Source organism: Desmodus rotundus, chromosome 6 (assembly GCF_022682495.2).
Source record: "Desmodus rotundus isolate HL8 chromosome 6, HLdesRot8A.1, whole genome shotgun sequence".
Lineage (NCBI taxonomy): Eukaryota > Metazoa > Chordata > Mammalia > Chiroptera > Phyllostomidae > Desmodus > Desmodus rotundus.
This window is the reverse complement of record NC_071392.1, coordinates 10,737,582-10,763,855: the sequence shown is the minus strand read 5'-3', so window position 1 is coordinate 10,763,855 and position 26,274 is coordinate 10,737,582. Positions and strand designations below refer to the sequence as shown.

The 26,274-nt window shown below is 44.5% G+C and overlaps 1 protein-coding gene across 1 annotated transcript in view; it reads right to left on the bottom strand.

Moving 5' to 3' along the window:
• Positions 1 to 26,274, bottom strand: part of CPVL (carboxypeptidase vitellogenic like) — a 101,164-nt gene that overhangs the window by 18,605 nt on the left and 56,285 nt on the right. Inside the window, exons 8-12 of the mRNA XM_024563115.3 lie at positions 25,499 to 25,621; positions 24,770 to 24,901; positions 20,165 to 20,251; positions 18,495 to 18,668; positions 2,080 to 2,262 (exon numbers count right to left, since the gene is read on the bottom strand). Of these exons, the coding sequence (XP_024418883.2) occupies positions 2,080 to 2,262; positions 18,495 to 18,668; positions 20,165 to 20,251; positions 24,770 to 24,901; positions 25,499 to 25,621 (699 nt within the window). The remainder of the gene's footprint in view (positions 1 to 2,079; positions 2,263 to 18,494; positions 18,669 to 20,164; positions 20,252 to 24,769; positions 24,902 to 25,498; positions 25,622 to 26,274) is intronic.

Genomic DNA, 26,274 nt, shown 5'->3' with positions numbered 1-26,274 from the left:
ATGAAGTTGAAGACAACTAAGCACTACTAGAGCCACCGTACGGAAAAAACTAAACGAACTTTTTGGCCAACCCACTATAATTTTCCTCTTGTTATGTACATTCTTTACAAGTGATGCAGGGTAATAATGATAATGATAGTACTAGCGAATATTTACTACGAGTCAGGTACTGCTCTAAGCTTACTAGCTCATTGAATCCCTTCAAGAATCCGATGAAAATGCCATAGACTGTTGTTTAAGAAATGGATCATGGTTCTGGAGCTTACAGTTCTAGAGCTGAGAAGTCCAAGATCAAGGTGCTAGCCAATTTGGTTCCTGGTGGGATCTCTTTCTGGCTCCCACACAGCTGCCTTCTTGCTGTGTCTTCACATGGCAGAGGGGGTGGGGCAGGGAGTGCAAGTGGGCTCTCGGGTGTGTCTCTTCTCGTAAAGACACTAATCCCATAGAATCAGAGTCCTGCCCTTATGACCTCATTTAACCTAATTACCTCCTGTCTGTCCTGCCTCCAAATACCATCACATCATAAGCTAGGGCTTCAACATATGACTTTGTGGAGACACAGTTCAGTCCATAGCAAGGAGGTCCTATTTCTACCCCTATTTTCTCGGAGAGGAAATTGGGGCACAGAGAGGTAAGAAACTTACCCAAGGTCATGTTGCTATCGAGTAGAAGATCTGGAATGCAAATCGCGGTCTTCCTGACCCAAATACTCATGTCTCTAACGACTGCCTCGTACTGACATTTCTGTATATGTAGAGGTGTATGCAATAGCTGATTCAGGGGCAAAGAGGCAACAGAACCTATAAACTACCATGAAGTTGTAGTTACGGGGCTGGAAAGCTGCACGCAGCTTTGGGGAGACAAAATTGATGTTGACACAGCACTTTCCATCTTCTCTCCAGAACTCCCTGCATGTAAACAGACACTCCTTCTGCCCTTCCCTGGCCCCATTTTCAGACCTCACACATGTCCTGCCAGAGTCGTTTCTGGTGAGTCATTTAGCTTGCCATTCCACCAGTCTTTAATCCTTGGGCATAATTTATCTCGATTTAGAAACTATAACACTGTAACTTTTCCAAGGTAGAGTTTCCTCTCACTGGAGCCCAGAAATATGTCTTTCAACTGTTTCCTTTGTCCAAGGTAGTTAACATTTTGGGCAATACCTACATTTCTTACATGTTATTTGGTGGTTAGAATGGCTGGAGTTGAGGACACAAAGCCACCCTTTTTACATTAGAACACACGTAATTTTACTTGATCTACCATTTCTTCTAAAATAAATGAGTAACACATATCATAACCCAGTAACCCCCTATGAAATTCTTTGTGAACTCTCATTTATTATCTCAAAGCAAAGTACTTTCAAGGAAGTAAGCATCTGATTAATTTCTGTTTGGAGCATGCATTTGCCTCGTGGAAAATTCAAGCATTTAGAAACTGTAATTGCAAATACCCGGAGAGGCAGAATAGAGGTCCCAATGTTGCCTCAAATAAAACATTGTGGGGGGAAACAATCAAATCCAAAAGATTTAAATTTCTTCTCTTGACTAACTACGCAAAGGCTTACTGAAGGGCTTTCTGAATCTCTCCAAAAACTTTCTGGAGGTGAACAGTGTAATCTTCATACAATCATGGGGAAGCCCTGCACATCCTTGAGGAGCTGAGACCTGCAAACCAAAGGCACAGTGGACACCCCTAAAGTGGAGGTCACACCGGGGCCGCCTGCGATATCCAAGTGTGATCCCAGATTTGCCAGCAGAGATTGCATCGACCCTTCCTTGTGTAATTCGTTCAGGTTTCCTTTTGTTCTCAGTAGACTCATTCTTTCCATAAGGATTCCCCCTCTGGGGCTGAGGATTATCTTTTTGATTGTTGAACCAGACCTACCTACACTTTGGCCTTGATACATTAATACAGACTCAGACCACTCTCCTCTTGTAGAAGGCAGGACCACAGAAGAAACATTTTGGCTGACGTGTGACTCTGCTTGAGGCCAGCCACGCCTTACTGGCTCTCAGGCTTTGTCGTCAATCCCACTGTCCCATGCCACCACCCGCAGGCCCTGCAGCATTTTCGTACCTGATGGAAGTTACCCACTTGCCGCACATAACCGGCCACTTCCTGATCGGACTTAAAGATCTTCCAAATCTTTCTTTCTGCTTTCCTGTATTCCTGGGCTCCTTTCCAATTTACGGCCATCAAGTAGCGCTCGGTGAGGGACGCTGCCACGAGGATGTCCAGTTGGCCACTGTACATGAGAACCTAGATGAAATTGAGGCAGGTAAAAATGCAGGATTCAGTAAGTGAAGCCAGGGACTCTATCCAGGTAGAGAAGGTGCGTGTGCACATGCACATGTGCGAGAGGAAAGGGACCACCGTGGGCTTCTCCGCTGCAGTCAATGCTCGGAGAGGCCGGTCCCACAGGGCAGCGGGGTCATTTTCTTCCAGGTGGCCACACACACCGACAACCTGAAATAACCTCAAGTCTTGTCTCAACCCTTGCATTCACCCAAAAGTCTGATTCTTCCTAGGAATCTACTTAAAGGCCACTTTTGGTTGCAAAAGTGTTTGTGCTGCATTACTCCGGGACGTTACACACTCGGACGTACGACTATGTCAAAGAGGAGGACTGTCGTTACCACGTTTTAATGGAACTGAGGAACGTGAGCCCCTAGGATCTTCATGCAGCCTGCATTTCATTAACTTGGCCTTCAGACCCTGCCATTGGCTTTCAGACCCCGCCGTGGCTGGTGGGCTGGGTCTTCTCCGGAGGGGTTGCTAACCCACGTGTCTCTCCTCTCCCACATTGATTTTACAGTGACAGCTACAATTTTTTGAGGCAGACAGACAAGTGCAGGTGCCTCATAATTGTTACCTATTGGAGACGACCGTCTGCCATGAAACTTCCAAGACCTCCTTTGCTTAAATAAGATAGCCCCTTGTCAACCATGAGAAATGCCCTGTCTTCCCAGAATTTAATGATTTTTTCCCTCAGTGCTGATGAATTGTGAAACTCCGGGGACAATGGAGCATGGCTCTGCTCTTCAGGGGAGCGGCGGTCCATTTTGGACACAAAGGCTTTAAACGTGGAGACCTCTTGTCCCAGTAATCCCAATTTTTGGAATGTACTTTATGAAAATAAGCCCCAAGAAGTGAAAAAATATATAACTATATTCATTAGCCTCGTTACAATGAAACACTTGAACACAGTCTGAAAGTTCCATGATTAGCGAGTGCTGGAACGAACGGCGCGGCCGAAATTTTCTGGGAGAGTGCAAGGCCGTTTACAATGTTTGACGGAACTGCGCACGATGCTGCAAGTGCTCGTCACAGCAAAGCCAAGTATGAAAGCCAGAAGTCAAATACCCATCACCGTTAGGAATGGCTAGAACAGGTATTCACATGTATGAAATGAAACTTCCAAAAACAATGAATACAGCTGATTCATTAATGGAGGTGGTAGAAATTTCCGTAATCTCCTCCTTTGTTTTCTACTCTGCTTAGGCTATTTTTATGCAACTAGCACAATATTAATGCTCATAAAGCATTGCCATTCTATCCCCAGCAGGGAGGTTTTGCTCAACCCGACGGTCCCTTTGATCTGTTTGGAAGCTCTGCTTTGGCTCAAGTGAAGACCTTTGGTTGAATCCTCAAACTGGATATAAAATGTTTCGCTGCATGTGTTTCCAGCTCCGCCTTCCTGGTGTAGGCTTCTTAAAAGGCTTACACATAATTAAACAGCCCAGGACCTTCACACACTGCAAATCCTCAAGCAGCACGGGCCGGGATTGGGCTGGAGATGAAAGGGCCCTCAGCCTCCGCTGCAAGAACATGGGGTCTTTCATGTCATCCCTCACCACCGCCACCTCCCCTCCCCTCAGCAGAAACCCAAAGGGGAAAATCCCAGTCGATTTAAAGCATCTTTAAAAAACTCGACTCCCCCATAGCAATAAAAATGTGCATTGTTTATACAAAGGCATTGCCTCAAAGACCTTGAGTACTTAGGGCCCAGGCGAAACCGCTACAGCTGTTTTGCCAACAGTATGGAAACAATTATATATGATCTGTACCAGCAAACAAGGCTTAACTGCTTCACCATTCTAGGAAGGCCTGATTATAGCTGACTAACAAAGATAATCATCTATAAAGTAACTCCTCTGCTAGACCTCAATGAGAAGATGCTGATTAACTAGCAAATGCACAAGTGTCTCTGGACGTTTTCCTCTCCATGGGATGTGAAGCTTGCGTCGTTCTGAGCATCTCTCGTGGCTGCTTACTATCATCAGTATATTTTGAAATTGATTTAAGGGATTTCACCCAATCGATGTCATCTTTAAGGGATGAAAATCCACAGATGACAGCAAAAACAGGCTCAGATGTAAAGCATTAGAGGGCATGTTTGTTGAACCGAATTGAAATGAAACCCATCCCTGAGCTGTGTCCCTGGTTCCCCCAGACTTGTCATAAACTGGAGCATTAATTCCCTGGAATGAGGCAGTGATGGGCTGAACAGCATAATTTTGTGCATGTGATGTGTGGAAGGCCCACCTTGGGGGGCAAAGGGAAATCCTTCCGCTGCAAAGCAAGGAAAAGATTTTTAACTTCTAAAGGGCACATAAGTCAAATGCAACCAAAAAAAGAAGTCAGATTAATGATCAAGTGAAGTGATTTCAGAGCTGGCATGTTACGGCTGTGAGCCTTAAATATTAGAATTCTTGAGCTTTTGCGTTTATCTAAATGTCACATTTACTCTGGACAGCCCCAACAGGAATATCCCAGCTGTCTCTGGGGCTGGGTAAGTGGGCAACATAGCCCAGGATGCAGTGCTAGTGAGCTGAGAAGCCAGGTGGGCGGAGTGCTGGCCTGGGTGGTCCTGAAGCCCACGGGCACATGTGGGCGACCCACGTCCTGACAGTCAGAGATGTTCGAGGACCAGGCACAAGCCCTGGGGGGTTGGCCAATAATGTAGGGGCTGCACACATACACTTGCTTCATTTCTTCTCTGTAGGGCGACCAGCTGTCTCGGTTTGTTCCTAGACTGTAGAGTTTCCCAGGATGCAGGACTTTCAGGCTAAAACTGGGACAGTCTGGGGCAAACCTCCCCCTGAGGCTTGCTGGTATTTTAAGCAACAGGGTCTAAAGACAGAGTGGAGACAGACATGAATGCAGCTTTGAGCTCCACTTCCGTGTCGGTGGTGAGTCTCACAAAGCATGGAGTAGGAACGGGGCTGGAGTTGGTTGCCCACAGCACAGCCTCACTTACGTCTGGTCAGCTGGGAGGCCTCCTCAGAGAATTTTCTTTTCTAGTAGTACTTAGAGATCTGACTGCTTAGCTTGTTGAAACTGATGGTTAGGCAAAGACATGGAAAAATACTCCTTATTAAAAGAGCAATGAGAAACTACGATTCCACTGTTGGTGTTCTATAATTACCATAAAAAGATGCTTCCCACTTGGGAAAAGAAAACATCAAAATGCCAGCAGTTAAGGTAGTTTAAGTATGGCTGATTCATTTTAACCTATTTTCTAGATTTTTCTTTTTGGTAAATGTGGTTAAGATGCTTTTATAATGAAAAAAATAAATAAAACAAAACAGTAACAGTAAGAGGTTAGGTACCTCTGTCTGGCAAAAAGATGGGCTTCACTGCAGAATAATGTATGCAAACTCAAATATTACTAGTTCTCAATTTTTCATGACAACTCGGTAAAAAAAAAAAAGCATAACTTTAGTTCATTCATAGACGATCCTAAAAACTCATTCCGGAATTCAAGCATTCGCAAGGGAGGACACTAGGTCATTTGGATTACAAACATCTTTTTTTTTTTTTTTTTTTTTTTTGGTCCAAAGGCAGAGATGAGAAAAACATTTTTATTATGTTCCTTCCTTTTTGAAGTACTTTCACAGATGTATGGCTTTATCCTCCCACTGCTTCACGAGAGCGGGATAAGAAGTGTTACATAGCTCACCTCCACTTTAGGAAACTGTAGCACGGCGAGGAGCCAGAATGCACCCTAGATCCCGAACTTCCAAACTTCTACCTAGAACTCCTTCGGAAAGGAGCTGAATTCCTTCCAGCCAACAAGCATGCACTGACTCCCCACAGCTAAATGCTCTGCCCCTCTGGAGACGGATGGCTAGTTGGGCACGATGTAGCTCCTATCTTCAGTTCAGAAACAGTGTGGGTCTGTTTGTCCAAGTCTGATGACATACCTCCATCATTTCTCGCGTTGGCTCTATGGACAATGACGTGTGCAAGGGCATTGCTCAGCTGGTGACAGATGCCTCCCTTCTGCTGTAGGGAGTGGCCTTGATGAAGCAGCTGTGGAATAGCATCAGCTCCTAGCAAAGGAGGCTCGCTTAGCACTCAATCCATCTACAGCCCTCGTGCAGTGCCTGGCACCCCATAAACCATATTGACACTTAGAAGGTATAGTTAGCTGTGCTCTTTAAAGGCTTTCTGTAATGCTGTGTAGGGACTGTCTGCTGCTGTGGCTTGCCCAGGTCCACTTTTCCCTCTCATGAGGACTGTACTCCAATCCCTCAAAGGATACAGCCCTATTGGAGGCTGTCAATCAGAGTCCCACCTTTTCTCACCAGGGAGGAGCATGGGACCAAAGTTAGGATTTCCTGATGAATCTGGCCATTAGTTTTGCCACCTGGATCCCTAGAATTTTCCCTGGTCCCTATCTTTCCTCACTCCAGTTCTTTAGGTTTTCTGTGAATTCTGTGATCTATTATGACTTTAATTCAATTCCTTTCATGCTTCAAGTCACCAGAGTTGTTTTCCTGTTGCGAACAGCATGACATCCAAACCCAAGCTCCATCAGGCCCCCAAACACAGGCCTCAGCAGCACGCGGTAACTGGGACCCCTGGACGCGTGGCCTAACCTCCATGGGCCTCAGGTCCCTTTTCCAGACGTGAAGATGGTAAGACCTGCATCTCGTTGCCATGAGAACTAATGAGACCATGTGCACACAGCTCCTAGTACAGTGCCTGATACCAGCTGGGAGTTCAGTGAGTGTTAGGTCAGCTTCTTCCTTATTTGATAATTTGATAATGGCTCAGCAAAGCGCTTCTTCTAAAATAAACATTCAGCACTGAATGGAGAGGCACCCCACCCCCACAGAGGTGCAAGGGCCGTCCGTTGTCAGGTACTCAGTGCTATTGCTCTTGTTTTTCTTAAAAGAGAAAAATATTTCTCTGTATCCACGTCTTTGTCATAGGCAAAACAGAAAGATCAATAGGTCCCCATCCAACACTTGCCATTGATTTCATTTCCTTCCTGGATCCATAAGCCGCGAATATCACTTCCATCCAAAATGGAAGGGAAGTGGCCTTTTGTCTGAGCGGGAGAAGAGAGCATGACTTTCACAAGGAATGTGCTGCGTTTGTTTGCTCTGCTCGGATGCAATCCCTGCTCACTCAACAGCAAAGGACTGGGCTCTCAGGGGACAGATAGGAAAAGATGTGACCCTTGCCCTGGTGATGCTCCAGATTTTTTTTTTAACTCTTCTAAACAGTGAACAATCAGAAGCGGAAAGGCAAGTTTGCCCTTTCATTCTCTAAGTTTCCCTTGCAGGAGGGGTCACCAAAAGTCTGTTTCACTTACATCTTTCTGAAATCTAGTCATTTTGACATTTCAGACCACAGCCTCGTCAAGTTCTGGATGTATATAAATCAGCAGTTTATCTATAAATTTAACTCTGTCAGAAAAAAAAAACCTCTTCTCAGGAAAGACCTAGCGAACAGAGTCAGAAGATGAGGAATGCTTATTTTACATAGTGTATGCCTCTGAAAGGTATTTTTCTGGGCAAATATAAAGCAACCAACTGCATTAGGCAAAAATTATGTGCCAGCCAATCTACCTGCAGACTCATCCAAAAAGATCCCACACCCTCAGCACTCAGGCTTGGACTTCAGGTAAGTTAGAGGGAGCCCCACGATTGACACTCAAAGGGGAAAAGAGACACCTGTGCTTCAACGGCGCCGACACACCTGACGTCTTGAATGAAGGGATTGGGGGCAGACATGTACATAAATGTGCATTTTACTGTATATTGAACATTTTATTGTCACCAGTAGAACAGCCTAAGAGTGGAAATACATCATGTGAGAGCTACGTACTGATCTAAACTTTAACTTCTTTTTCAATCCAAATGAAAACACTCGCATTACTGACAGAGAACACAAAACTCTTCCCTCTATCTGCCTGTTTACTCCACCACTTATTAGGAAAATTACCAAAATGCCGCAGAAGGAGGCTTTAGTCTCTTGATACAACAGGAAAGCAAACTGCTTTTGTGAGGAGGCTGGCTTTTTGCTGTTGCATTTTCAGACCAGAGATGTATGCTCAGATTTTGGCTCACTTACAACCCATCATAATACTTTGCAGACAAAGTTATGCTCTTTTCCCAATGATCTAGTGACCTTAATCTCTAATATTTTGTGGTTTCCTGTTTGGGGAAATGATTGAGCAGCAGCCTAAGCTATTCCAGGCGGCCGGGCATTCCCAGTTGGCCGCTATCTGTCTTCGTTTTGAATGTTCTCCTGTTCACCAATCAAAAAAAAATTTTTTTTTTAAAGAAGTTTCCCTACAGATGCTAAATCAATGAAACTCCTACAAAGCAGCCCTCCACACTTCCTCTTCTGGCTGCCTTACTTATCTTTCTTCTATTACAAACTCCAGCAGAGCCAGGAGTCCTTTCTGCCTGAAGCAATTAGCATGCCCCACCAGGGCCTTTCTCCAGAGCAGAAGGGAATTAATTTCACTAATGTCCATCTCAGCCTCGTGTCATTCCCAAGGGTTTCTCCCAAGGGTTTGCAAACCCTTCTCCCAAGGGTTTGCAAAGCTCAGCTGCAAAAGAACTGAACTTGAGCTGAGGGGTATAGGTTCCAGAACTGTTCCCGAATGGAGGCAGAGCGGTTATCCTTTCACGGACAAGGCCTGCGCCCCAGCTGCCCAACGCTCGCACTTTCTTTGCGAGCCCTTCCTCCTGGCGACTTTGAAGGAATAGAGGCTGTAAAAGTGCTCAGGAAGCCTGAGTCCCCAGGGTCTGCCCGGAGAAGACTGCGGTGGAAAATAATGCAACTATTGAATGAAACAGTAGTCACTTCTGCCACCAAGTTAGGCTTCATAAGGGACATAGTTTGCTCCCAAGTGTAAGGAAAAGGGAGGACAATGAAAGAGGGAAAATGAACTTGGGATAAACACCCCCATGTACCTGCCATTCGCCTACCAGCCGGTTTTGCCAAGACGAGTAAAGAAAAATGAGAATGGAGCAAAACAAGGTTGAGAGAGTGTACAGTGATTATACAAACAATGTCTTTTGGCCAAAGAAAATTATGCCTGCTTTCTTGCAACTTAACTCCAAATAATTTAGCTGCTTTCAGAGGGGAACAGGAAGCAAAGCCAGCTTGCGAAAGATCCAGCGAGCCATCACTCCAGCTCCGGGATCTCTGGAAACAAATCAACGACCTGGAACAGCACACTTGAAGTTACTTCCAATGATGACCAAGAGTGGTAGTTCTCCCCCAGGGTGAACGGAACAGTGGTGGGGTCCCACACCCAGGGTCCTTTGCTCTGCCTCCTCCTTTCACAGTCTGCTCTCAGAGCCCTTCCCAGGTCTGCTCGCCCCTCAAGCGCTCCTCCGATGGTCATCTGTAACTGGACTCTGAAAACTGGAAGTGTCCAGGAGCAGGCCTGCCACTCCCCCAGACAAGGCTCTCCAGGGACAGATGTCCTGCTTGCTTGTCAGAATGTCAGCTTCAAGGCTACAGCAAGGGCCACATCCAAAGAGTGCCACATGGTTGCCAATGTTACTATCCTGTGGACAGGTAGGCCGAGGAGCCCGTTTCTTTCTCTTCCCACGTTATTAAAGGGACCTAACGAACAAGTATCACACACAGCCCACCGACAAGAAACAGCCCCACAGAACAAACAAAAATTGCTGTGATTTACAATAGTTAAGTCTGTAGCTATTAATCCACCCTAAACAATACAGTAGCCACGAGTCACATGCAGCCAGTGGGCATTTGAAACGTGACTACTCCAGATTGAGATATGCGATAAATCTATGAAACCCACTGGATTTTGAAGACTTAGTACAAAGAAAAGAAGGTAAAATATCTCAATAATTTCTTAATATTGATCTCATGTTGATATGATTATATTTTGGATATATTGGGTTAAAGAAAATGTTATCAAAACTAATACCACCTGTTTCTTTTTGTCTTGTTAATGTGCCTTCTAGAAAATTTAAATTTACATGTGTAGCTTGTATCCCATTTGTGTTGGACAGCACCCATAGACCTTGGGTTTGGTACATCCCACAAAGGTAATCAGTCCCTTTGTCAACAGCTGCCAAATGATAGAAGCGACTTGCAAAGATAGCCACTTTTAGAGGGGCGCCCTGCAGTTCATGAAGCTGGAGTAAGCTCACTGGAAGCCAGTTCGCGTGGAGGTGTGGAAGATGCTCCTGCAGTCTCAGTGATTCCAGGAGGGGTAGACAGGGGCTGTAGGAAGACCCTTTGCCACCAAGTCCTCGCACTAGCTCCCCACTCCCCAATATTATCACCACCTCTCAAGTTCAAAAAGTAGTAGCACTGTCATGACACTGAATGGATTGAGTGGATCCATCAGAGATATGAAGGGGAGCCCCGGCTGGTATGACTCAGTGGTTTGAGTGCCAGCCTGTGAACCAAAAGGTCGTTGGTTTGATTCCCGATCAGGGCACATTCCTAATACAATGTATAATTCCTAATGCGGTGTAAATGCCATGTAAATAATGCCAACTGGCCAGGTCCCCAGTTAGGGGCATGCAAGAGGCAACTGATTGTTTCTCTTGCACATCCATGTTTCTCTCCCTTTCTTTCTCCCTCCCTTCCCCTCTTTCCAAAATAAAGAAATAAAATCTTTTTTAAAAAAGGTCTTAAGGGGAAAAACTGGCAAGGTGATTCCCTGCAGGACGATGAAGTGCCCCTGCTACTCTACTTTCCTTTGTGCCCAGGACCACCCTGCTGAAGCAGGACCACCCTGCCGGAGGCCAGCAGAACGTAGGGGGGGTCTTGTCATAGGAGAAATGCTGGACAACCTGCAGAGATAGCGGGGTATAGGTGTTCGGAAGCTCCCATAGGAACATGGGCCGTGGGAAGTCAGGCTGTAGAGTGTCCGGTGAGCAGAGCCCTCAGCAAAGTACAGCCCCACTTGGACTTGGGCTGGCCTCGAGACACACCATACCCATCGGCATCCCCTTTTCCCGTAACAAACTCGCCTTCCAGCACGAGAGAAAATTCTAGTTGTCTATGAATGAAGATTCCTGTGCTTTTCTCTTAGGAGAAAACTGAGAGTAAGTAGGCACTCCTCCAAAGAGCCAGAGAAACCATTTCTGCAAGTATACTTCCCACCTGTGCTTATCCACCCCCAGGTGAAAAGCAAAGTTAGTGAAAGGTTTGCAACCAGGCTGATCTCATGAAAGGAGGAAAGTACCTGTTTGCACAGCTCGCTTTTCCTTAGCAAATCAAAAACAAAAGCCCAACTGATGCTCTGCGCTCGTTAGGATTTCATCTACACAGGAAGACCTGCTACCAGGCAGGTGCAAGATTCTCTGCCCCATACTCTCAATGGTGCTATTCATCAAAGCCACCCCATTAGCCTGCAATTAGTTTTTTTCTCTCCCCAAAACACAACTTCCCCTTGTTTGGTAAGTAAAGCATCCCTTTCCATTTTCTTTGCCGAGAATGTCAAATAGGCTCAAAAGGGTTGTGCAAGTCCCTGTAACAAATACGGGGACTGTCAGGAGGCTGAAGAAACAGACATGAATATTCAGAATGGAAGAAGCACAGGGAGACAGGAAAATCAAGACAGAGGATATCAGGGGCTCCCACCCAGGGCTCTTGTTTCAAAAAGCTTGGTTGAAGGTTCTCTGGCTTTCACTCAGTCACGTGTCACTCAGTGCAGGAAGCCTGTGCTGTGGGGTTGACTGTCACCCAGGGACAGACTTGGGAGTTTCTCATCCTAAGCAAGTACCATAGACAGTACAGATGGAGCTACGCAGGGGTGTAGTTGGAGGACTTCTCCAGAGCAGGTCAGGCAAAGCCAGGGATGCAGAGCCCCTAGGAGGAGCCCTAGAGGTTGGACCTGGGGCTTCCTCGGGCACTGGGGAGGGTGGGAAGGTGCCTTGCCATTTGGACAAATGCCACTGAATGAAGTCACCCGTGCCCGGGGGCGGGGGGCAGGGGGAAGAGGAGACTGCAGCAGAAAGAGCGCTGGGCCTACGGTCACATCTTGTGGCAAATGGACTTGATGATAACAATCAGAAAAGCCAAAAGGCTGGCTTTGCATTCTGGCTCTATGACATTTAATTTGTGACTCTAACTTAGAGACCAAATAAGCTCCCCAATGCCAATCCATGTAGTAACCATTAGCAAAGCTTACAATCTGTTTTCTTTTTTAAATAAAAAATTAAAGCTTTACGATTTTCCTCCCACATGCCCGGGGAGGGCGGTGGGCACACACTGCTTTGGAGACCACTGGTTTCCAATGGTCCGGTCTTTTCAGACATCTGAGTCATTGCTTTGCATCTTCTCCTGCTCTTCTGTGACGTGGAACAGATGGAGAGGCCTGCTGACATTTATTGCTCATGAGCTACTCCTCGTTGTATCTGTAAAAGAATACTACCCCCACTTCCCACTATCTTCTCAAAGTCAAGTCAACTGACAGGATAGCCTTTGTTTCACAGCAGCTGGATTTCATAGCAACTGGATTTAAATACAGTCACCCCTTGGTGGGGGATTGGCTACAGGTCCCCTGCAATTACCGAAGTCCGAGGAAGCCCTAGTCTCTTTTATAAAATGGTACAGTATTTTCATATAACATACGCACATTCTCCTGTATACCTTAAGTTACTCTAGACTGCTTATACTTCCTAATACATTGTAAATGCCATGTAAATAGTCGGTATACTGTATTGTTTAGGGAACAATGACAAGAAAAAAAATGTCTGTACATGTTTGGTAACAGATGCAGCCATCGTTGGCCTAACTACACAGGGCATGTCAGCAACAACATAATGTTTCTCTCGAATAGTTTCGATCCATGGTTGGCTGAATCTGCGGAGGCAGAGCCTGTAGCACAGTGGGCCAACTGTATGCATGTCTGAGCTTATGGATTCTTAGACCCCTAGCATCTGCACAGCAAATGGTATTGCCCCTTAACGTCTTTCTCCTCACACCACCCTCACCCTGCCACATTTGGGAGATGCCGAAATAAATTCTACTTTTCCTGCTGCCATAGATCACAAGTGTACCTTCTAATGTTCTGAGCGTGATCTACCTTCAAACAAAAGAAAACCCTTGTAAAACGACGACAGTGCTCACCAAGCAAAGCAAACGGGTCCGCACGGCAGCATGCAGTATCAAAGGGCTTTAAAAAAGAGAGAAAAAACCTAAACATGCATGGCAGTGCTCATTCGAACATTTCATCCCAACATACATTTACAGAACAGACAAGAAAATGTGTCAAAAGCATGGCAAGTTTGGGTGAAATCAAAGTCTGTCTTATAATATATGGTTAGTCTCTTTTCCCTTTATTCTTTGAAATGCTTAAAAATCAAAGAAGCCCAGACATTAGTCTCATAAAGAAAAAAGAACGCTGATGCTACTCTTGCACTTGGATTGTAACTGAAGCAGGTAAAGTGAATTCACAAGGCACTCTGCAGTATAAATGCACGCTGTTTATTTGCCTGTAAAGTTGCGGTTGCTTATCTATAGGCTATGATTACATAAAACCAATGTCCCAGGATTAGCTTCCCTCTTTTCTGCTATGCTTCACTGGGAGCCAAGCCACTTCCTCCTCCCAGACGGTTTTCGCGGCGCGGCACTGGCATCCCCTGCATTGTCTTCAAAGGGTTTGGAAGAAAGTCATCACATCAGCTTACAGTCAACAAAGTCAGATTTCTCCCATCATGGTTTCACGGAAGCTAGGGGTCCAACTGTGCTGCTAAAGAACCAGGCTGACTTAAGTGTTACATTTTTCTTGGTATGCTAGACACTTATCAAATCTAGTTTCCTGGTCACTTTCACTATTGACATTTTGCTGTCAGAAGATGTTATGAAGGAGAATGCCACAAGCAATTAGAATGACTGCTAAAATGACTTCGTTTTACTAGAAATATTTATCTTTCAAACTTCTAAGTCACATCCATTAATCAGGAACTGCCTATTTCTAAACGGAGACCTTTTGATAGCCTAGGACAAGTAAATAAAACTCTAACGACCTGGGTGTTAAGATTTCAGTCTGGTGGTGAAGCTGAGAAACATTAAGATCCTGAATTCTGAAGAAGCAATTAGTTGAAACTTAATGAGCTGCAGAATGATAAGTGACAGGGAAATGTAACTTTATAGTTACAATTTCCTGACTACATGAACTTTTAAACACAGCAAACTAAGCCCTGCCCCAGGGCAATTTAGCCTTTCAAAGTTTAATAATGTGGAAGTTAAGAACTGGCATTTGGAGATGGTGCCTCTCAAAATTATGGTGGTCTTCTAGACAACTTAGTAACGGAGACAGCCTCAAATCCAAGGTCATTATTTTTGCTTTGAATCCAAATGGTTTTTGTGTATAGGGCTGTGGCTCCTGTTTGTTAAAATGAAGGTTTTACACAGGAAATGCAACACACGTACTCACACACTCACACACATGCACACACTCACATTCTCATGTCTTTGACAGTATAGTGCATATATTTTTAGAAAGGCAACAACTATAACCAGACAAAGAAAGAGGTTAAAAACCTATTCTGAATCTTCAGCAAGAACCTTTGCAAGTACAATGTAACCTCTCTATCAGAAAGTACGAAAGACCACCGGGGACCCCTACCAAGAGCAGGGCTTTCAAAGCCAACAGCTCTAATGGAGTGTGAGTTGCATTTCTTAGATTTTAGAGATGCCCTGTCCATCCCAGGCAGCATTTTGTCAGCGGTAAAATCAGGATACACCTTACAGTCAGTGTATAAGAGTGGCTTTGTTTTTGTTTTTTAAAACATGCTGCTTGAAAGAGGAAGGACTACAACAAACATAATGTAATTCATGTGGCAAATTACTTGCACTTACTAAAATTAAATATGAGTTTATTATAAAGACAGCTTATGGAATAAATAACAGGCCATCTGTCTTTCTATCACTTTGTACTTTTTTCTCTCCCTTTCACCCTTCCTCCCTCCCTCATTTTCTCGGTCTCTCCATCCTACCCTTCCTTCCTTTCTTCCCAGTTAATTGCACACTACTATGTGATAGTGGCTACACTAGGATCATCGCTATACCAGATCAGAACCTTTGGTGGAGGGGGCCGTGATCAAGTATCGTTTGCAAGCTTTACAGGTGCTTCTAATGCAAAGGGACCAAAGCCCAGCACCAAACCTAGGACATGTGGAGGGAGGGGCTAAATCGGTTCCATGTTGGTAATGAATTCTAGCAGACAATGGAGGCAAATAAACAATGCCTACAGGTGTTTGACTTTCTCAGATTTTTCATAGCTAAATTCAACAAAAATGTAAGTTTGTAACAGGGTACAGCCAAGGCGGGGGGCAAATGGGGATTTGTAATGGGGTCCAGAAATCAGGGTGCCAAGAAAAATTAGGAAAAAAAATGTATATATAGGATGTCCTCACCCCCACAAGTCTGAGCTGGGGGATGGGACACGTGGAGCAGGGCCATTGAGAGTTGTTTTGAATAGCAACAGTTTTGCAGATAACCTCTAGAACGGTCATTTAACATATCTATAACCTTTAACTGGTTTCATAGATATGTTAAACAGCTGTGGCCATGCTTTGAGCCAGGGGGATGGGAGGGACTTCAGCCCATGATGTCAGGGGGAGGCAACTCCCTGTGGGTACAGCACCTGCATAAAAGCTTGCAGATGATTGGCTCCACACCACAAGGCCACACCTGCCAGGACTTACTATGGCAGCCCAGTAAAGCTGGAAGAATAGGGAATGCTGGCAGCTGTGGCCAATTGTGGGAGGGTTTGGAAATGGTGTGGCAGAGGAAGATTGGCACTGGGATTCAAACCCAGGTGCAGCAGCCATGCATGGCTTTTTGGTTGGGACCACGCAGCTTTGGTGAAAGTTGGGACTGGGCAGCTTTAGGGTGCTCCTTTTTTGTCACATGGCTTAGGAAGCAGGAGAGACTTTGCCTGGAAGAAAAGGGGTGAAAGGACTCTTGCTGCTGGGCCACGAGAAGGTGTCACATGGTTTTGGATTAACTGGAGATCGTTGCGGTGACACAGCTGATGGTGTCGGAACTGAGGGGCTGCCTGAACCACAGACTTCTACTTCTTTTGCTGAGATACGGTATCCCGGACTGGGCAAAGGGGAGAAGGAAGGGCTGTGCGTTTGTGAGTATTCTAAAGAACTTCAGTATTTTTAATGAAGACATTAAGTCATTACTCTAAGTCTATATAACATTTTAAAGAAGTAATCCCTTTCCTTTTCACCAATCTCTGGCATTGAGAGACGTCTTTCCGGGGTGGCAAGCAAGGCAAACCTAGTACAGTGGTGGCGGGGGAGGGGAGGTCAGGGAAGGGACCCCCAGAGCACAAAGGTGGGTCCATTTGGTAATAGTATATCATTTTCCCCCCTCCCTGGGTCTGTTTGTAACAAGTTCATCATCAAAAATCACCTAAGACACAAGTAAACAGGCCTGTTCTTTCAGTCGACTGGTCCGACCTCTAGCCAGTGCTCTTCTGTCCCCATTCCTGTACTTCTATAGTAAGTCTTCAAGTGGAGCAGCGTCATTTCTCTGACTCGCTCTTCTCTTTCAGTGCTGAGTTGGCTGTTCTGAGTTTCTTGTCTCTCCAAAGAAACTTTAAAAGTTTTTGTCAATATCTATAAAAGTAACTCACTACAATTTTAATTGGAATTACATTGAATGTGGAGATCAAGCTGTGAAGAATGTAGTTACCCAGGTGAATCCTAAAAAGCCTGATACTCCTGTCACCTGACTGAATCATGAAGCCTCCCAACGGCCCAACAGATTACTTCTCATTCCAGCTACTTTGGAAATTGCTCATCTGGCATTTCAATTTGTCCCCCACACATCTGAAATTACTGAATAGAAAATGAGTTTGAGTACGCATCCCTCTAGGTCATTACAAGAAAAGGATAATGTTTCCATGTAGTCCACCCAGAAACTGGTGTACTGTAGGAGTTCTATTAGTTCCCAGAAACTGAGCAGGGTCTTCCTCTGCCCATCAGGGATACTCCACGTTGGCAGAAATGAATGCAGTACAGGCAAAAAGTGTTGTGTGTCTAGAGATGCGAACTCTGCACTAGAGGCAGAGCCACAGCATGAACCTTCTCGGTCTGACACAAGTAAACGCAGTTAGCGATTGTGCATTTGGCCAGAAACTCCCTGGACAGTACTGAGCGCTGGGCACTGAACACCCCAAGGGACACTATTCTTAACCTAGACCTTGTAGAAATGTGTACCAGAAAGTGGCACTAAAGAGTTTAGATCAAATGAAAGCAGTATTTTAGGACAATTTTTGACAGAGGGGAATAAAGTATCGTGAGGAGAGGTTGGCTTTTTTTTTCTAACCGATGCAAAGGTTTGTGGGCTACTGGCAGCTCCAGCTTCTGTCCATCCCAACGTTGTTCTTGCCGCTGCCAGGAGAGAGAGAGAGAACGTGGACCATCTCGTGGGACGGTCTCGTCTATCATTTAAACACACTTATCCTGCATAGTTGCCCCATAAACCATGCTGGGGATGGAGGATAGCAGCCCTGGAGGACCCGAGGAGATGAGAATAGAAGTGGGGGGAAAAGTGCACAGGATGACTTTCCCTTCGTCACCTGCTCTGCTGTCCACCCTCTTCACTAGAGGTCGAGAATCCAGGAGTCCTTTGCCCGAACCCTCAGGGCTTCCTTGCCACAACTCTGCTCTCTTCTGTTACCTCCAGCAGCACAGCAGGCGGTGCTTGCGTCTCCAGCAGATAACTCAGTGGCAGACTTCGCACACCCCAAGGGCCCTTTTGCATTCATTGCTTCAACCTGACACCCTCGCTCAGTGTTTGGCCGGAGGAAGATACTAAGAAAACTGCATGTAAGCAACATGAATGAGTTCAATTATTAGGCAAAAGACATTTTTTGAATACCCAGTTGATTTCATTTATCCCTGACTTCGCTGGGATCAGTGTTATACACCAAAGAGTAAGGGGGCGTTGGCTCACAAGGCCGCACCTTCTCATCTCTCCTATAACTCCTTTTCTCAAGAAAGAAGATGTGGCATGTGCCTACAATATCATTTTAGGAACTATCAGGGTGAGTGATTTAATTAGAAAGAAAAACAACAAAACCTTTCATTCAAAGCATTCAAACAATGAGTGGATTATTATTTATAAAGCACCATAATAAATAGAAGTTGGGAGAAATCAAAGAAAGACACCTCTGCTCTGGATAATCCAAAAAGCTCCTAAAGTAGTAACTGAAATAACTCTCTTACCTTATAATTATTCATGATTTCAGCTAACCACGGGAGAGCTGACTGCGGTATGTCTTCCCGCAAGTACTTTTCAACTGCGGAGCCGTCATTAAAAGTCCGGTTTCCGACATGGATGGCTCGTCTGACTTCTGAGATGGACAAAAATTTCTCAAAGTAACTATACTCCTCAGGTTCCTGGTAGAAAGGGGCATCAGAAAGATATTAGGGAGCATGGAGAGCCCAATGTTGTCAAGGTGTCAAATTTCTTACAACATACATCGTAATGAACGAGATACAACACGACTACTCACTTGCCTCCACCCTGAAAATTTTACCTTGGGGGTTTTGTGTTCATTTAAATTTTACTAACAACAAATAGGGATGCTCTGATACTCTTGGAGCCAACACCCAATTTGCAAATGCTGGATTTTCCTTTTTAGAACTTAGTCGTTTGCGATCTGTGACTCCAATGAGCAATCCCATTTGAAGTGAATACATGGAAAGTGGAAAAGGTGAGATTGTCAGAATCGATTTGCTCCTTGCTGAGGGTCTATGGAAAGAAGATAGAATGAGCACAAGGCCCAGGGTGACAAGCTGATGATTTCTTTTCTTTGTTCTGTTTATCAAAACCACATACGCACACACACACTAATCAGCTGACCATAACTTCAGGGGAAAATAGAGAATATAAAAACAGATGATACTTTATGAGACATATGAGACAAAAGAAAGGTGATCCATGAGACTTATTTTTAAAATAGTGCTGCATGTCTCTTTAATATTCATTAAACTAAAATAAAAAGGATTAAATGTTGCTTTAAAAAGTTACAAAAGGATGAAAAAACTCATCAGAGATTGAAATCAACCATTTCATACATCAGCAATAATTTTTGCTAACTGTGAATTATTACTTTGAAAAAAATCAAATCAAAAATTTTGTGTCTCTTTTGATACCACATATTTTTTTGTCTTGGTAAAATCTAAAACCACAAAGCTGGCAAATTCTGTTGATATTAGCTTTAAATTTTATTTACAAAGTAGTTCATAAACAAGGTAATTTTACAAACAGAATGTATTGTCCTATACACTAGACAAAGATTACACAACCCAAATCCCCAGTTTGGCTCACTTTGCCTTATTTGATTAATTCTATACAAAAGACATCAACTTTGGCCTACTTTTAGGAAAGAAACTACTTGAATACTTTGAGAAATATTCCAGCAGGCTCAAAGGGAGGCCCATACTAGGTGCAAGAAACCTCTTAACTTACAAGTAAGACAAAGCAAGTATTTTTGTAAAGATTTTGGCAGTTTTGATGATCTAAGCTGTCTTAAAAACAGAACAAATAATGAGGGTATTTTCAAAAAACTCCAACAGGCTTGGAACCCTGGGACCCGATGCTCAGAAATGCAGTCCCAGCCTCTGTCCTTCACAAAGGAACCTCTGTAAACAAGCTCTTTTGGGGGAAAATTGTGTTAATTAGAGATTGCTTTGAGTTGTGTGGAATATCACACATTCTTGATGGTCAGATGGGGGAAAAAATCCTGCAGATTAAAAGACCAAATAATACAATGCAGTTTGGCCATATTTGTCTAGTATAAAGTCAACTATAATATTGCCCAAATCGAAGGAAGTTAGGTTTTGCTAAACGTTTTAAGCCAACACTATCATGGTTTTTAAAATGTCATTACCGTGCACCGTACAATGTTAGCCAGATTAGGACATCCTGTGACATTCGCCAAGTAAGAATGGTCACCACCTATTAGTTTATCAAGTACCTAGGTTGGGAGAGAAGGCAGAAAGAAAGAAAAACATCTGGGTGGGTAAAAATACACAAGCATTTGTCATTTCGTTTCTTCAATAACTTTTTCACTCTTCCATTCAACAACCACTTGTCGCACACCTCCTCTGTGCTAGACACTGTTCTAGACATTGAGAAAATAGTAGTGACCAAAGACAGACCAAAAGTCCTCCCATGTGGAGCATATATTCTAGAAGGGGACAACACACTAGCATTAATAGGTAAAATAAGTAGTATGTTAAGGAGTGATAGGCGCTAAGGAGAAAAAGAAGGAGGGAAGGAGGAAGTGTCGTGGGAATACATGGGCATGTGCATATGCATGCACTTATGGGATGCTTACAAGGTGGCATTGGAAGGAGCAAGCAAGCCATGCAGACATCTAGGGCAAGCACATTGCAGGCAGAGGAAACGGCAAGTCCAAGGCTTCGACTATGAGAGCGAGCCTTGTGGGGGAGGGTTGCCATGACATGGATCGCTGACCACTCAGCCATGGGATGAGGAGAGAGGACAGAGGATGTGGATATGCGTGCAGGTGTGTGGAGCTGAACTTTCACTGCTGGGTCATCAGCAAAGGGTGAGAGCAGTCAGTCAGCTTGGCTGTCAGCTTGTCTCTAGTCATGTTCAGCTGCCGGGGGTGGCACGGAATGGTTGAGGGGTGCATTCAGCTGAAAGAGCTAGAGGAGGCGCCAAAGGCTTGGAACGTGAGCAATGACTGACCTTGGCTTTAAGTTGGGTAATCAGAGGAATTAAGACTTGACAGGGTTAGAGATTGTGGAGAGGTAGTAAGATCAATGAACAAAAAGGTAATATGGCTGTTTGATGGTTGTTCGAGTTGGTACATTCACAGACATGAGCTACAAGGATGGGAGGTAGTTGGAAGAAGATATTGGAATCTGAGATTGTGGAGCAATTGTTGGCTGTTGGTGGGGATGGTGGGAATAAGCAGCTAAGGTAAAGAAGAGACGAAATCCCTGAAAGGAAGGAGATTAAGGGACTGAGGGACCAATTGCTAACAGAATCACGAATGAGGATACTGCAGCCCCCAGGACAAGAGAGATGCTGGAGAGAGTGACAGTGAGGGGGGAGATCAAATGTTCGAAGAATGGAAAGGAGGAAGCCAGGCGGTGGTAGGTAACTGTAAGATGAAGTGGTGGGGGGTCACTGAGGACATGAGGGTTAACGTACATTGCTTTAGGAGAGGGAGCGTGAACCGGAAGCAGCAATGAGGAGTCAGGAGGATACTTCCTCTACCTGTGAACCAAGTGGTACAAAGCAGGGAAGAGAGAAAACAGCCCCGACTTGAGAGGGCTGTAGAGGAAGCAACAGCATCGGGGAGAAGCAGCTGTGGGGGTAGAGGAAGAGAGGAAGGGACAGTCAGAAGAGACTGAGGACATGCGGAGTTTTGGGAGTGAGGACACTGAGTTATAAGGAGCTCTTGTAAAAGGACCTTGAGAAATGAATTCAGAACATTTTCAAAACCATTGATCAAGTATAAACGTAGGCAACTTATGAGGTAAGATATTAGTATCCTATTTTTACAAGTGAGGAAACTGAGGCACCTAGAGGCCAAGTCACTTGCCAAGGACAACTCCTGAATGATGTCAGAGGTGAGTCAAACTCTGACCTTGACCCATGTGCAACCATGCACATGGACGAGCTCCCCAGTGGTCAGACCACGGTGGCTCCCACTCTGTAATTCTTTCTGGCCATGCTTTTGAGTTTAATTTAACATTTCATCAACTTATTAGATTATTATGTTTTTCAAACATGAAGCAACTTAAATTTATCCAAGTTACAACTGCCACAGGTTTAGGGGCCAAGTATTATATTAAAAGGACAATTACTGTGGAAAGTGGGGAAGGGGGTGGGTAATAGATATGCCTTAGCAATGCTCAGGGCCACTGCCGCTGGCTGTGCAGACTGTGCAGAACGTGGGGACATCTGGCTGGAGGGTGAGAGGGGGCAGACAACCAGCCAAAGTTCTGCTTGCTAAACTGGGTAACCTGGCTTAGGGCCACATAGGAGCAGTGGCCACTTCTTATCCTCGTACGATGGCGGCATCTGCCTGCCAAACCCTAAACCCACAGGACTGTGTCAGTCCAGAGGTGTCTTTTTCTAATTTGTCCACTGGGAGGGGACAGCATAGGCTAGCAGTGGTCCTGAATGCTTGCAGCATTTTTGGAATTTATCTTTAGAAATTATCCTCAACACCAAGGGGAACATAAACTCGATCTTTAAGAATGGATTTAATTTCAAAAAGAGTCAAAAATCATTTGCTGTCAAACAAATAAGGAGGGTGGTCAAGACCTGTGAAACCCAGTTTCAATTCAAAACTTGGTTCACAAAGAGAACTCTGTGCTCCAGGACCCTGTCAGGGTAAGAAAGATAATACAGGACCAGAGGTGGGTCTGTGTGCATCTTGCAGAATCTTTAAGATGTCCCAGGATTTTTACAGAGAGCCTGGAAATTACCACAGAAGAAATACTGGGGTGGGAACTGGGGAAGGCGGGACAATTCTAGCCCCAGACCGCCCACGACCTGTTAGGGGGCTTTGGGCAATGGATTGCATCCCTTCGGATGTGTGCGTGTGTGTCGGGAAAGAAGATGATCTCTCCAGTTCCCTCCAGCTCTGAGCTACTGTTCTTTGATTAACTAAATCATTTTAAGGGATCAGAGCATCCGTCTTCATTATTTAGGCTTGAGATATTGAAACCCAGTTTCCTCTTGGGTTTCAGGATTTCTTGCAGTTTCCATTGCAGACTTGAAACATATTTGACCACTACTTGCTGACTCCCCTAAGTATCATTTTATCTATTTCCTTTGAAAAAGCAAAGGCCTTTATGTTGTAATTCATCACTCAAGATATTGGACCAGTGGCTAGAGAGACACTGCATACCTTCGAGGGTTTTGTTTGTTTATTTGTTTGTTTTCTGATGAATCTGGTTCTAGAGAGACCCTATTGAACCTCAAGGGCCATCCTCTCATTATCTCTGAATATACAACATACTTGAACTTTTCAGCAGTGTCACTTCATCACATACAACAAACATTGTTTTGCTTTCTTTATCCCTTTGGGCCTACGAACTATTCTTGCTCTTGACATTGCTTAATCGCTGTATGCTTCGCTAAACCCATCAAATGTCTCCCTTGCAGATTGGTCTAACATGATGTAAATTTTGACAGGATTTTAAAATTCTAATGATTCAGTCCTTTTCCCCTTTTCTGCCTGCCATAGCAGAGAGCCTAAAACCAGCCTTGAGAATGCTGTCACTGTGAGGTAAAGAACGATCTCGCACATCCCCGGTGAGATCTGCCTTCCCTCACACTTACAACTGCACAACTGCACCACGCTCTGCAGCCACGGCAGGTGCCCTGACACAGAGAAAGGGGAGACCGCTGGTGTCCGCAGATGGGTGGCCCCAGGCTTGCTGAGCTCAGTCCAGCTGCACAGCTGGCTGCTATCAAAATTCATAGCCAGGGCGGTCACTGCCACCACATTGGGGGATTCCAGGTGGCACCCTGGCACCCATTTGCAAACTGGGGATAATTTTATGTTACTCCCCTTCTCCCTAAGTTTGGGTGTCTCCTGTTTTGATCTGAACCAGCTGACGTGCAGCGCCCAGAAGACTATTAATATCAGGCCTCAGTCTTAATAACAATAATGATGTTAGATAAACTGTTACAGGATGTGCTTCCAAATACAAAAAAGATTAAAGTCCTCAAAATTCAATTCTTGCCTCATTTGCTAATGTGTCAAACATGACAGCTCTATCATAAAGGTGGCCCCCCGCCCCCTCCCCACGCCCCAAGAAAGGCTGCTTACACATCACCTTTGTCTGCATTGGCAAAAACAACAAAAACGCCCAACCTCTTGTACCCTAATATTTAGTACAGTCTTACCTGTTAAATAATAACAAAAAAGGGTGAAGAATATAATCATATTATTGGATTCTCAATTTCAATAGTAGGGGAGCAAAGTGCCAGTATTTACAAATACCAATGGCTCTTTGCAAAAGTTTCAAATGACTACACTTTATAATCTTTGTTTCTGACACACAGGAACCTGTGACATTTGAAACACACTCAGTCACTTCCCCAGCTGAAACCCTGTGTGTGGATGTTGCTCTCCTGAAGGGTGTAGAGCAGAGGCTGAAGCATATGCATCCATTTTCCTGGCCGCCTTTCCTCCTGATTTCCTTATAATAGGCTGCGCCTGTAGGGCCTACAGAGCATTTAAAGAGATCAAAACAGTTCATGAAAGACACAGTTAGATAAACACCACGAGGTGATCTCAGGTTTAAAAGACAGCCAAAGGAAATTCAAAGACACCCAGACAGTTCTTTCCTCCATCAGGAGCCCACTCATCTCCTTCTCCACGTTGGACAGCACAACAGATACACCTTCTCTAACCACAGCCAGCAGCCGGCACCGAGAGCTTCTCAGACCCTCTTCAGATGGTTCTCATTGCTCCAGGGCCTGGCGGCCCAGAACTCACTTCAAAGGCTTGGAGCCACTCCCCCTCCTTGATGTGGGCCAAACTCTCATTGCACTGCTCCTGGAAGTACTTTCTCTGCTTCTCATCCAGCAAGCCCACCTCATACAGGAATGTCGGGTAGCCCCCCACGATCTGAGGAGAAAAAGAGACAAACACAAATGCCACAGGGCGAGGGAGAGGTTAGGGAAGCCCATTTGCTTGGTTAAATAACCCTTTGTAATTTCTCATCTCGTGCTAGAATTAGCCAAGCATGATAACGGCACCCACATCCACCCCCACATACTGCACAATATACAGTATAAATACAAACACAATGCAAAGCACAAACACACATACCCCACAACACATGCAAACACACAACATGCATTGCACACATACATGTGCTGCACACACAAACATACCCACACAATACATAACACACATCACACATACACCCATCACACAAACACACACTGTACACACATGCACTGTACAGACAGCACACACCATAGACACACATGACACACACACACCCAGACTTGTCCTCACAGTTAACCTAGGCTGATACAGTAAGTTGACATCTTAAAACATTGGGGAAAGATCAGAAGATTGAAATTATTAGACAACAACTGGGCAACAGTATCTCTCTTCATCAGGATCAATCCCTAAGGTAAGAGGAGGAGCCTCCATCTAACTGAAGGGGGTTTATTCTCCTTACAGAACAAAATAGAAGGGAAAGGAGACACCTACTGATTCGGGATCGCAGAACCCACTTCCAATGGCAATTCCTTTCAGGTTGATCTGCAGCGATAGCATGGGGTTGAGTGTGTGGATGTAGTGTGCGATGGCCGACACGAATTTGCCTGCATAAGACTGAGAATAAGGGTAGATGTTAAAATGAACCATCCCGAATGTGCGCTAGTAAGGTTACATGTGTTCGCTCAGTAAAATGACGATGAGCCCGCAGGATCTCCACATGAGAAATATCGTTCACTTCTTAACCTCACATTATAAATCCCACAACAGCAAACAGCTCTCGCTCCTTTTGTCATCCCAAACAGCACCATGCGGATCCCACGCAGATCCCAGGTTAGGTGCACAAAAAATAATGAGCAAATGTGTCATAAGTGAGCCTTCTAATTTCTCTCCAAAATTAAAAACCAAACCAAACCAAAACAAAACAAAACATGGGCCAGTGAACACAATTCTGCCCCTGATAGGGGTTTTCTTACCAGAAAGTTCCATTAGAAGCTTTATTTTTTTTAAATCTCAAGGCCAAAATTAGGTTTTCAAAATCTGTATAATGATGCAAATGTTAATATTAACATGTACTAAAGGAAGAAGCAAAGGAAAATACTATGTATTGGCCAATAAATTTGTCACTTAAACTTACCTCTATTTCTAATCTTTTCCAGTACAAGGTTTTTGGGGTTTTTTTTAGTTTCAAAATATTGTGTGGATACAAACATAACAGTAATGCTGCTTTTAGAGTATGCTTAAAAAGCTACTATGAGTTCAGTAATATT